Raw genomic sequence first — 13,466 nt, 5'->3', positions numbered from 1 at the left:
TTATATATTAAACGATTTCTTATATAATTGTAAAAGAGATAATATTAATCTTAATATATTAAAATTATGATTATAGTTTAAATTATTTAAGAGATAATAGATAAACTTTATATATATATATTATTAAATACTGACTATCATAAGTTAATTATTATGGCTATCAAATTATAGAAAATAAAAATAAATATGAAAACTAAGAGATTAGTGGCGTTTTAAAAAAAAAAAACGCCGCAAAAAGCAGGCTATTAGTGGCGTTTTTTTGCAGAAAACACTATAGTTTAATGAAAATGGCGTCGTTTTCCTTTCTTAAATTTCATCTTCTTGTGTCATGCCTGACACTTAGCCATTTCCCCTAAAACCCCAAAATAGATTTCCCCAAACACACAGCCATTTTGGCCAAAACCCCAAAACAAATTTCCCCCAAAATCCCTAGGCATCTGAAGCTCCTCAGTCGACCCGACCACCTACTCATCACCGTCCTTTGTAGTCTCTATTGCGTCCCGTCGCCGTCGCTCTCCGCTGCCGTAACCAATAGGTAAATTTCACTCTCTGTAGCTTATTTCAAGTCTATAAAAAAACGAATTTCAATCACATTATTTTTAAAATGCCTGAAAATATTTCTAAAGCTTCAGCCTCTGGTCTGTGTTGATTCAACTCCGCTTCCCATTTGACTCCTCCTGAACTGAAATTCATTGTGTTGCTCTATATTATTTCTCCACCAAATCTTAATTTTCTCTTTGTTTTTCACTTTTTAGGCCAATAAGTTAATTCAACCGAGTGGGGTTAGGTTAGTCTAAAAAAAATTTCAACTTCATATTCGGATGAAAAAGAAGAAAGTTTAAACACATTCATAAACAAATCTATTTATTAACTGCATTATTTTTATCAGTTTATTGTAATTAAATTCTGAATTTTTTTAATTAAGTTGATATCAAGTAGACACTAAAGAGAATGTAGATAATATAAAGAAAATTTAAAAACCCCGCAGGGATTATTATTAATTTAGTCTAAAGCAAGTTAAGGTAACAACAGAAGTCTACGTGCACTGTTCCAATTTGTTGTTTGTTTATTTGCAATTACAAATCCACTATACGTTTTTGTGTATTTAGATTTTTAAATTAGAAAAGCCAACAAAAATATTTACTTTTTCCTAGTTGTTCTTTTTTACTGCATGATACTTGTTTCTTTCACTTCATAAAATGAATTTGTGCTTGTTTTTTTGTAATAGGGTAGAAATAGAACTTGTTATTTAGCAGTATCGGTGGAACGATTCTAGACATTCAGGTGAAAAGAATGAAAACCAAAAAAGGGATTAAAAAGGTTTACAGTGAGGAATATTGGGATTCATATTTGGTCAAATTCTTGTAACAGTTTTTAAATATACTGTCATGTTAATTGCCTAATAAGTATAGATTCTTGCTATTAAAAAATGATTCACCTTTATCTCTGATTAAGAAATTTTTGCTATTTCATGCTTTATGCCCTCCTTTTATGCTTCATTTTGCTATTTCCCATGCACCATGTTCATCTAACGAAAGCACAGAAAACACAGCTTGCATTATAGTTTTGTCTATCTTCATTCTTCATTACGAATTCCAATGGATATCTTCCAGTGGCCACACTTGAATCTCCTCTTTTCTTCCATGTTAATCGTTATGGTGTTAGCTGTGAAACTAATTGTTTCTCTGTTCAACGTGCAGATTAGCGCTAGTCAATTTTCTTCTCCATTTTGGTTTTCTCTAGAAGCAAATTCATTAATAAAGAAGCTCCTTGATCCCAATCCTAAAACTGTTGAGTATATTCAGTTTAATTTTTAAGTTCTAAGCTTTATCATTTGAATGACATAATTATACATCATATGAATTGCATTATCCTGTACCTCCATGTCCATGACTACCAAACTTTTTGCAAGCTTTATAAAATGAAAAGTTATTTTTGTTACTCATTAATTATTTTGTTAAGTTATTTTTTTATGTTTTTATCACAATGATTTGATTTAAAGAAGTGGTGTGTCATTAGTATTGGTCTGTCCTTTCATTATTTAAAGAAGTGGGTTGGCTTTTACAAAAATCATGACCTGAACTTCACTGTCCTTTGATAATAAAACTAATAAGGGCTTTGCCTTCCCTTGAAGGACTTCTTATCTTCCATGAAATGGTTATCAAGTTGCTTAAATCAAATTCCTTGAAGTTGTGTTAGTAGATCATAGTTTTTTCTATCAGGTTTAGATTATGGCATTACATATTTTGTCTTGACAGACATCATGATGATGCTATTTTTATTCATTGATTGATCAATTCTATAACTCAAAACATGCATACATACATACATATATATATATATGATCTTGCCAAAGTCAGATATAGTCTTTGGCCAAAGAAATGAGGTCAACTTAATCCAAGGGCAGATGTGTGTTTAGATCTTGAATATGTTTTAGTTACAGAATTCATTGTTGCCAAATATATCTTGTATAGTTCCAATTTTATCATATTTATCAGCAGTAATGTTGTATCAAGTTCATTCCCCTCTTATTTTCTTTCAATTGCTCTATCAATTACCACTCAAGATCTAAGAAACTAAATACAAACTACAAATACTACTCAAATACACAGAAAGCCTAGATAACCAGAAGGTTAGTTAATCTTTTATTTTCTTTTATTTTTTATTTTTTAAAATTGTAATGTTAATTTTATCCACATGCTCTTTTCTTACGATTCCTTTTCGTGTCATTGATAATTTTTGTATTAGTTTGTTAGTAGCCTTATCAAGTATCAAATGGCTATCTGTTACTTCTTGTACATTGCAGGTTGGTTAAGAATTTCGTTTTATGTGTGACTGCCTATATGTATGAATGCCTATATCTATCTTTTGGACTTTACACTTAACTGTCCTATCTCTATTCTACCTTGGCTATTCATTGCTTTTTATGTTACAAGTGCAGTTTCATGAACTTTTCTAGATATACAAGGTGCTTAAAGTGTAAAGCAGAGGGTCCAAAGAGGGTTGTTACGGATGATGTTCAAATGAAGAAAGAGGATTGGAACTACCCAGGGTAAGTTTCTTTTTGGTTTATATTGTTAAAAAGCCTTTTTGTTCTTCAAGAATATCCATCTTCAGTATAATTCTATTAAATAGAATTTGTACTACAGTCCCATATTTTATGATCTGCTAGATGATTTGGCTACATCCATGCTTGTCCTATTGTTGCAAACTTAGTCTCATGCATATCGTATTAGCATAGATTGTAATAAAACACAATATAAAGTAATGGAAAAAAACAAAGAAATACCATGATGCATAAGAAATGTATAAAATATATTAATGAGGATTAGCTAGATAGAAATGCCATCAAGAAGTATGCTGCTTGTGTTGATCATTTGTGATTTGAACTTATTTTTAATGATATGGTGCAGACTGAAAGATTTGTGATATGTGAGGTAAATACCACTTCTTAGCACTAGTTAACATTGTATACATTTGATTAATTAGTTTTTAAAATATATTTGTATAAAGTATTTTAACTTTTTTACTAATTTAAATAATTTTTTTATTTTTATATTTGTAAAAGGAATTAGTTATAAAATAAATAAAAATAGAATTTAGTTTGGTTCAGATGATTATAGTTTTCTAACTTACAAACAGTGAATCAAATTGAAATCAATTTATTTGAATAAATTGAAATTAAATTGAAATAACCAATAAAATGGTCAAATTATAGTTTTCTCCCTCTATCATGCTAAAATTTAATATTTAATCATTATACTTTGATTTGACATAATTTAATTGTTATTTGTTAGTTCAATCAGTTAGTATTGTTGACTCTATCAAAATGCTGATTTGAATTTTATTATTAGAATTTATATATTTTAAAAATATAAATTTTAGAATTTTAACCATAATAGTTAATATTGTTAATTGACTATTGAATTAATTGATTAAATTATATCAAATTAGTTGAATGAGGTCTTTGTCATAATCATTATTGTTAATTTGATGTTTGGTTGTTCCATTTTTTGATGTACCATTTTTGCTCATCCGAGAAAAAAAGGATAAAAGGATACTATTTCTTAGGTTGCTTTCATTTTTTTTCTTTTCGCTTCTTTTTCTCCTACTTGTTATATGTGCAGGCACATGAAACCACTAAAACTCCATCTCACTTGAAACTTTTTTTCTACTTTTCAAGGAACATTGGCACCCGTGTTTTAGTTCTCTTCACATAGTCATTGGATTTCAGCTTGCAAGTGGCACAATACGTCTCCTCTTCATTTACTGTCTTCATCTTATGATGGGAAAGTAATGTTGTGGGATTTAAGAACAACGGTATCATTTTGTATTCTCTACATTCTCCTAATTTAACTGTATATTGTTTTTCTGGATATCGTTTTGATGATTACTTTTTGTGTGGAAATAGCTCTTTTATGTTTTGACTGGTGGCAAATGGAATAGGAAAAACCAACTACACTAGATTGCGGTCCAAGAACAATTTGTAGAAGGCACATAATGACTATCTCCTACCTCTACGAATGCTTGTGGGAGGCATTGCAGCAGCGAATAAGGATGATATTGATCAACATGCAGTTGACGCCGTATGTACTCTGAATCCGAATTCAGGTGTGACTTTTAGATATTTTATGTGCAAAAAAGTATTAGAGTGTCTTATGTTTGTATGTTAGTTAAGCAGATTATGGATAGAACCTACAGTAGGATCAACTAATTAGTTGATCAAAAACTACACTCTGTTTTGTAATCATCTACTTGCATATTTGCAAATACTTATTAATAATCTCGTGTCAACTAATTATTCTATTTTTTTATTTAATTGTTTTGTTTCAATATTTTTTTTTTGAGTTGAAAGAAGAAAAACACAAACTGCAATTTTGACTTAGTTAATCAATTTAAATAATCAATGTTGATATTTCACATGGGAATGGATATTCAAATATTTTATTTTACATGGTTATGATTTAAGTCCTTATTTCATTTAAGTAACTTCATTATAGTATCTTATTTTACTGATATCTTTATATTTAATCTAATTTTTATTATTTATTTTAGTTTTGATTCTAAATTTTTATTTTTATTTTAATATTTAAGATAACTTGAGTTCTAACTTTTGGATTTTAATTGTGTTATTAATTTATTATTTTAAATTCTAAATTTAAATTCATTAATTTTTGTATTTAGTTTTAAAGTTAAAATTTTAATAGAAAATTTAATTTGATAATGAATTTTAATAGAATTTTAATAGAAAATTTTTATATTTATATCATGGATATTATTCTTCTCAATATTTTGATAATGAATTTTAAATTTTTTTATATTTTTCATGACCTTTATAATATTTTATTTTTTTAAAATTTCATGAGCTTTAGCGGTGTTTTTGGAAAAAGTGCCACTGAATGTCATGTTCTTTAGCGGCGTTTGTGGGGAAAGCGCCACTAAAAGTCATGTTCTTTAGCGGCGTTTGTGGGAAAAGCGCCGCTAAAGAATGACCTTTAGCGGCGTTTGTGGAGAAAGCACCGTTAAAGGTCATGTTCTTTAGCAGCATTTTTTCAAATAAACGCCGCAAACTTTAGCGGTGTTATCTATAACGATGTTTTTTGCGGCGCTTGTAAAAACGCCGCCAATAGTTTTAGCGGCACTGAAAATGCCGCTAAAAGTCAATTTTGCTACAGTGATGTCACGCTTTATGAATCTTTTAACATATTGGCACTTTTGATCAAATGGTTAAATACTAGTGATTTTGTCTTCGAGTCTTGGATTCAGTTCCTCTCCTACTTACATTTGTATTTTTATTTTATGTTATTTCAAGCTTTGCCTTTATTTTTAATTAGTTTTAATATGTTAGCTTCTTTGATCATATGGTTAAATAATAAAGGTTTTATCTTTACGTCTTAGGTTTGCTTCCTTTTCTAAGCATGTTTATATTTTTTATTTCATGTTGTTTCAAGCATTTTTTTAATTAATGTTTTTAATTAATAAATATATTATTTTCAAGTTTTTTTATTTTTAATTCATTTTTTAATTAATAACTCTTTTATTTAAAAAATCAAATAATTATTGCCAAATATCATTGTTTTTAGTAAATATAATTTTTATGTATAATATTTATTTTTCAATCTATATCATGAGTGTAGTAAATTTTAGAATTATATATTTTTCTATGTGTATTTAAAATAATTATATGAAATAGTTCACATGTAAACATAATGATATTTGAAATAATTAATTGAAATATTTCACATATAAAAACATTTGAAATATCATACCCACAACGTAGATGAAAAACAATGATATTTAAAGTATTTTATATATAAAAATAATAATGATATTTGAAATAATTATTTGATTTTATAATATTAGAAATCACCATACCCACAATATAGGCGGAGAAAATAAATATTTGACATACAATTATTATATATAAAAGAGGAATCGAATCTGGGGCTCAGATAAAATTACTGTTATTTAACCATTTAACTAAATGAGCTAATGTGTTAAAATCAGTAATTAAAAATAAAAGCAAAGCTTGAACCAACATTGAAAAAAAAAAGAAAACAAATGTGAATAGAAGAAGAATCGAATCCAAGACTAAAGGACAAAACTACTAACATTAAACCATATAATCAAAAGAGCTGATTATTAAAAAGGTCAAAAAGCGCGTCTTGTAGAACACGTTTTCATCTTCTCTTTCTAAAATCAACATATTTCCCCAAGTATCACATAAATTGACCCATTTCTTAATTTTCTTTAAAATTACCATTTTCATCAAATTTGGCCCACTCATATAATATACCTAAATTATGATAATAAGAATTAATAATTAAAATGATAAATCCAACTTGATATATATAAGAGATTGGGTAATCCTTGAATTTATTCTAGTTTATTACTTTATAAGAGAGTAGAGAGGTGTTTCTATGAAGATTTTCATCGTAGCCATCACTTTGAATCATTCTTTACTTGAAATGAAGCAATTAGGACAGATTCTTTACAATCAATTATTCTGCAATTTACGTTACGTTGCATGGGGATGGCTATATAAGTGGACGTCACTCTCCTAATTTCAACATCATTTGCAATACTACTTCCTTATTGAATCTTAGAGACTTCTCCAATTGCTTCCCATCAAATATACATATATGGTGGAGATGGTTCCATGGTTGAGAGAAGCAGCTGAAACAGGAAAGATTGATGGCTTGCGCGTTCTAATTCTAGAAGATCCATACATATTTGAACGCATTGATGAGATTCCTTTCACAGATACTCGACTTCATATAGCAGCAGAGGAAGGGCAAATTGAGTTTGCAATGGAGATGATGAACTTGAAGCCTTCTTTTGCTAGGAAGCTAAACCCAGACGGGTTTAGCCCCATGAACTTGGCGGTGGAAAATGGGAAGACCGAGCTAATGCTTCGACTGTTGCAGACCGATAAAGATTTGGTTCGTGTCAAAGGAACGGAAGGGATGACTCCTTTCCACTGCGTAGTTACAATGGGAAACTCTGAGTCTCAGCTTTTAGTCGAGGTTCTTCAAGCTTGCCCTAAATGCATCCAAGATGTGACGGTTCGGAATGAGACTGCGCTGCATCTGGCTCCGATTAAGAACCATATGAAAGCTTTTAACATCCTAATTGGATGGCTTCAAAGGAGCACTGGTAATCATAGTAGTATCTTGGACTTTGAAAAGAAAATAGTGAATTGGACAGACAAGGATAACAACACTGTGTTGCATATTGCGGCTAAAAAAGGACAATATGAGGTACATGCAATTCTAATATCCGTTGCTATAGCTAAATAGTGGTTGCAATGCATGCAACTGTAGTATGTGTATATTAATCCTTACTTATCTGGTTGCGTTAAGGTGCATTCCCTTTTATCAATGACGCAGGCACTAAAACTGTTGTTAGATTCACAACTTTGGTTATACGTAAAAACTAAGAACTCGGAAGTCGGAAGGTTTGACACCTCTACAAATCATAGAAAAGGCTGAAAGACGAAGGATGGACATCAACATGAGTGGCAAAGATGATGATGATGATGATGATGATGATGCCAACTTGCCAAGATTAAGCAGTTGAAAAAGAAAGTGAACTTTTTCAGAAGAATAAAAGTACTTGCAGATCGCATGCACAACATGTCGTTGGAGGTGATGCTGGTGGTTATGGCTGTAGTTTTAACAGCAACCCACCAATCATCGTTAAGCCCACCGGTTCATCTCCCAACACCACCACCACCACCACCACCACCATCTCAAACATAACTGTTACCAATCACTTCTTCCCTGACAACAACAATAATACCATTTTAAAATTTATTTACGGTTTGGAATTGAAAAAACCCGGTACGACGTCATGAATCCGCAGTGGTTCGGTTTGTTTTGTTTCTTGAACTTCACCGCCTTTGCCTTTCAATTTTTCTAATGGCATTCCTCCTCTTAAAATTCCGTCCATTCGAAATCCTTTTGATCCCGCTTTATTTGTTGGTCATCTCCTATTTCTGCTCCATGACAATCTTATCGCCATCCACTCCTTGGTCACTATGGAACCTTTGTCTCGTTATTTTTGAAATCCTCCCATTTTTTACACTACTTGTACTATTGTATGTGATGTACAAATCTATTCTGCAAGTGAAAGCCGAAATCCAGTATCGGATGCAGATGCATAATGTTATTCACAAGGACGACAATGTTGGCATCATTAGACGCTTTGCGCGTTCGGGGTGTTTGTTTTGCCATACAGACTTGATACCATCTCTTAATTTCTTTTTTCACAAATATTTGATTTTACACACATATAAATGGTGATGCTTCCTGTATTAATAAAAAAAATGGATGAAAAGATAATGGATTACATCTTAACCCATTTTATCAATGGATTTTTCATTTATTTGGCTTGTGAATAAATACTTATTATATATTTTTTAATTGAATTTATTGGTTTTTATTTTTTATGTTTATTTTATAGTTTATTTTCGGTATTTATGGAATATATTAGAATTGATTTATATTTAATTCACGGAAAATTATTTGATACACCGCCAATGAAATTTTTGACTCTACAATCAAGTTGAGGGGTTGGCAAGTGTATTATAATGTGTAGTAAAATAAATACATAAATAATTAGTTATATAAATAAATGTGATGCTTATATCTCAACTTGCTTGTGGAGTCTAATTACCCTTAATTCATAAACTAATGCAATCGTAAACTAACTAAAAATTCGACAAAGGCAAGTGCACTTATCAATTAATAGTATAGCTACGGTGAATAAAGATATAGTTCCTACGAAGACTAAAAGTAATAGTAATTACTGTCTTTCTATTATTTAACAGACAAATTGAAGTGATTGATTAAAAATTAAAATTAACTAATTAAATTAACTGAAGAGCACAACAAAGAACAAATCAGGAAAATAAACGATTAACAACCAAGAAGCGAAACAATACCCAGAAAAGAATTTACCTGGACTTTATCTGTCATTATCAATCTAAATTACGCAATTTCTTCACTTAGTATCTTGATTCGTAGAAATCTCAAAATTATGCTAATATATCTCTTCAAGACTAAGAACAACTGACTCTAGGTTGATTAATTGAAGTTTCTTTCTAATTAAAACCCCTATTGTCACATTAACTCAATCTATGGATCGCCCTATTAGATTTAACTCTAATCCGGTAGATTTATGTTGTCATATTTCTAGGGTTGCATGCAACTCTACTCAATTACGCTAGATCTACTCTTAAATAGGGTTTATTTCTCATCTAATTTAAGTACATCAAACATGGATTAATAGTCTAAAAATATCAAACCAAGAATTAAACATACATAATTGAGAACAAGATCCAAGTATTTATTGAGTAAAAATAGAAATCAAATAACATAATCCATTCTAGGGTTCATCTCCCTAGGTATTTGGAATATTAGTTCATGATAGCAAATAAAAACATCTCAAAGATAGTATAACCACAAAAAAAAAGAAATTCATAATAATCTCCAAAGAAATAAAAAGGAAATCTTCAATCTTGATGGAAATCTGCTTCTGAATCCACTTCAATGGTGTTTTTCGAGTTGTTTTCTTGAGTATTCTATGATGAGTCCCTCCTCTCTTCTTATTTTTGTCATATAAATGTCTTAAAATGCCCAAAAAACCTAAAAATTACGTTTCTCCACTGTTTGGAGTGCAAATCGCAATTTTGACACGGTCTGACACACGCCCGTGTGGCAGCCCGTATGGCTTACACGACCGTGTGCCCCTGGTACCTCACTCTGATTTTTTTTATTTTCGCTCGTTTTTCGCTCCTTTTGCTCCCAAATGCTATCCTAAGTATAGAAACATGAATTTAAAGGCTTAGAAGCATACAATTCACCATTTTACATTGATTAATCATCTAAAAATGCATTAAGAATGAGATTAAAACATGTTACTTTTGGCACTTATCAAATATTCCCACACTTAAGCGTTTGCTTGTCCTCAAGCAAAATCCTCAACCCACATTCAAATTAACTTTTCTTAATTTGTCATTTTCATCAATAATGTTTCTAGATAATTCGCAAGCAATCATGCATTGGAAATTCAACCAAAAGGACACTAAAGATTCAAGCAGTCCAAACCGAAATTTTTAAGGCCTAAAAATATAGGTGTCTCCCCTTATCTAAATAATTACCTTAACTTCAAAATCAACAAGAATTGACATCCTCACTCAAGATCACTCAAGGCACTTAAAGTGTTTAAGGTTCAAATATTGTGCATTCAATAGTTGAACAAGAAATACTATTACCATGGGCTTGCTTAAACATCAAAGCTCCACCACTATAAAATGAGATGACACACCAATCAAGAGGTCTTTACAAGGTTGTAATGGGGCTTTGGTTAAGGGAATGGAAAAAGGCAAAAAAGTTGGTTATAATCGAGAATCGAGTTGATAAGTTACTAAACTAGAAAAAAATCAATTGTTGAATTAAAAGAAATTACATCAACAAGAATAATCACAAATGGAACTAAGCTTTTCAACATAATATGAAACTAATTATTCAAGCTCAATCAAATATTTTTTTTGATTTATATTTTTTTTCTTTTTTTGATATATTTTTTAAACAAAATAAAATTCAACAATTCAAATAATGAAACATAGTTAGGAAACTAATTAAATCAAATCTCATACTTAACATAGTTAGGCAACAACCTAAAATATTAATTTATGAAAAACAACTTATCATGCTTAACTCTCTCGTGTCTTAAAGTATAAATAAACCAATTCACAAACATTCACAAATAAATCCCAAAACAAAATCAATAACAACTCCAAATAAAACGAAATTACTTCAATGTTAAGTATGAAAAGATTACTTAAACACAAACAATAATTCAGGGCTATATTGCATAAACATATAAAATCCTCCCCACACTTAAGATGTACATTGTCCTCAATATACAAATAGATATAATCACAGAATAAACACAATATCATAAGGGATTGAGAGAACTGAAACTGCCCTAAATTGGAATGAAATTGCTAGAATAGTGAAAACCAGAATCGTGGGCAATTTATATTTGAGACTAGTTTCAAAAACATTAAGCGGATCTTAATTTCAAATTCTATATCTCAAGATATAAATACTTTAGTGACTATCACACAAGTGGACAGTTTTGATATGAGTACATAAGTAAATAGTGGAATTATAGTTAATGCTACATGTAGGCATGTCATACTAAAAGCTAAAGATTCTATAATATATATACATAAAGGATGAGGTATGGAGAGGAGGAGGAGGACGAAAAAAATAGTAGATGAATTTGAAATGTCATGAAATGGTTATAAGTGATATAATGATTAATACATGTGAGAATGTTTAAACGAATTGATAAAATAATAAGTAAATAATTATTAATGGATGTGATTTTGGTATCTTGGCTAAAATTTTATGAAGAATTAAGTTGATTGGCAGAAATTAGAAAAAAATAAGAAATATGCATAAAGTGGGTGAACTACTTTAGAAAGTACAAGTACTCTAGTGGACTTATTTGTAAAACTTTAAAAATTGTGTTAATTTATAAAATTTGTTGTCTTTGATTGAATATCATGTTTTAATGAGCTCATTTAACTCATAAATGGTTCTGTCATAAATTCAATTATTACTAAAACGAGAAAAATGATCTTCAATAGTAAAATAATAATATAAATCAATTTGAAATTTCTGTAGTTGTTTCGGCAACGAATGTGACATCCTGGTACCTTGATCCGATGATTGGGTCGGGTATGAGGGTGTTATAGACATGCTATAGGATTAGTGTATAAGATTATACTTCAGTTTATGCCGATGAGGCGTGGAGCACAAATTTATACTTTGGTTTATACTGATGAGGCACAAAATGCAAATTTATACTTCAGACATGCCGGTGAGGCACTGGATACTAGATATATTGGTGTGATGGTTGGATGATTCGTGTATCCATCTTGAGTCCATGTCCGATTAATAATGTTTATGAAACATATACCATGCTATGTGATTTTTTTTATATGAAATGCTAATATTGAATGATGAATTTGGTATGTTAGTGATTAAGTAACAAAAAATGGCATGTGAAAGATCATGCGAATCGAATAAAATAAGCCTTAAGGGTCGATATGGATATAAAGCGAATCAGAGGATTTTAGATGGAAATGAGAAAATGAAATGAACTTGGCGACATGTTATAATGCATATACAATGTGATATAATTGTAAATAAGATTACATGTTCATATATGTTATACTTAATGAAATGTGGTATGAGATTTTACGCATGAGACATGAAAATGCAAATTGATTTGGTTGATAGTTGAATCAAATATTGACTGTACTGATTTATTGGTTCTATTGATTATTGATTTAAATCATGAAAGCACCAAGAAGTGGAACAATCTATTTTTCAGTAGTGTTGAAAATGGCGGTCTTGGAACCCCATTTCTAATGTTCGAGTCTGTAAATATTATTATTTTAATATTTACATGATTATCATAAAATTTAATCAAAGTTTCACCCCTTAATTTTGTTAATTGGATAGTTAATTATGGTATAGTGACTAAATTATAAAAGTGGTAAAAGTTAATCGCTAAGAATTTTTAATTACTTGAGGACCAATTAAGCAATTTGTCCATTTTTAAATGGATGTTCGGTGGTGGATATTGGTTGGAGTCATTTTTCCTTTCATCTTCCTTCTCTACTAATTCTTTAAGAAAGAAAAAAGGTTTTAAGCTTTCAAATAATCAACCTCAAATTGGTAAGCAAGTTTAAGTCCTTTTCTTGTAAATTTTATATTTTTGATGTCCCAGTAGCTTAATTTAGGTAGCTCATGTACTATTTTGAAAAAATGTTAAAATTTCTAAAAGTTACCATTGATGAATTTTTGATGAAATTGGTACTAAATTGTTAGATTTTAAGCTTAGAAGTGAAAAATGACTAGTTTGTAAAATTTAATTACTAGTTT

The 13,466-nt window shown here is 29.9% G+C and overlaps 1 protein-coding gene and 1 long non-coding RNA gene across 6 annotated transcripts; both read left to right on the top strand.

Moving 5' to 3' along the window:
• Positions 1-277: 277 nt before the first annotated feature.
• LOC121229117 (uncharacterized) lies at positions 278-4,798 on the top strand. Of its 5 annotated transcripts, XR_005926653.1 has the most exons (6): positions 281-535; positions 1,701-2,632; positions 2,749-2,806; positions 2,942-3,052; positions 4,184-4,320; positions 4,412-4,798. It is a non-coding gene; the product is annotated as an uncharacterized lncRNA (long non-coding RNA). The 5 variants fall into 5 exon arrangements; XR_005926650.1 differs by lacking the exon at positions 2,749-2,806 and having other exon boundaries at positions 278-535; positions 1,701-1,790; positions 4,447-4,798; XR_005926649.1 differs by lacking the exon at positions 2,749-2,806 and having other exon boundaries at positions 278-535; positions 1,701-1,790.
• Positions 4,799-7,142: 2,344 nt separating this feature from the next.
• LOC121228929 (ankyrin repeat-containing protein BDA1-like) lies at positions 7,143-8,261 on the top strand. The gene is made up of 3 exons (XM_041111958.1): positions 7,143-7,760; positions 7,890-7,957; positions 8,102-8,261. Exons 1-3 carry the CDS (start codon positions 7,143-7,145, stop codon positions 8,259-8,261), a joined length of 846 nt encoding a protein of 281 aa, XP_040967892.1.
• Positions 8,262-13,466: the final 5,205 nt, after the last annotated feature.

This window comes from Gossypium hirsutum, chromosome A05 (genome assembly GCF_007990345.1).
Source record: "Gossypium hirsutum isolate 1008001.06 chromosome A05, Gossypium_hirsutum_v2.1, whole genome shotgun sequence".
Lineage (NCBI taxonomy): Eukaryota > Viridiplantae > Streptophyta > Magnoliopsida > Malvales > Malvaceae > Gossypium > Gossypium hirsutum.
This window is presented reverse-complemented; position numbering and strand designations above follow the sequence as displayed.

Bases quoted from the DNA above. Each gene is read 5' to 3' on its own strand.
- LOC121228929 (XM_041111958.1), top strand. From the start codon at position 7,143: ATGGTGGAGATGGTTCCATGGTTGAGAGAAGCAGCTGAAACAGGAAAG. The intron at 7,761-7,889 runs GTACATGCAATT...TCAATGACGCAG, and splicing joins CTAAAAAAGGACAATATGAG to GCACTAAAACTGTTGTTAGA. The intron at 7,958-8,101 runs GTTTGACACCTC...GAACTTTTTCAG, and splicing joins AAGAACTCGGAAGTCGGAAG to AAGAATAAAAGTACTTGCAG.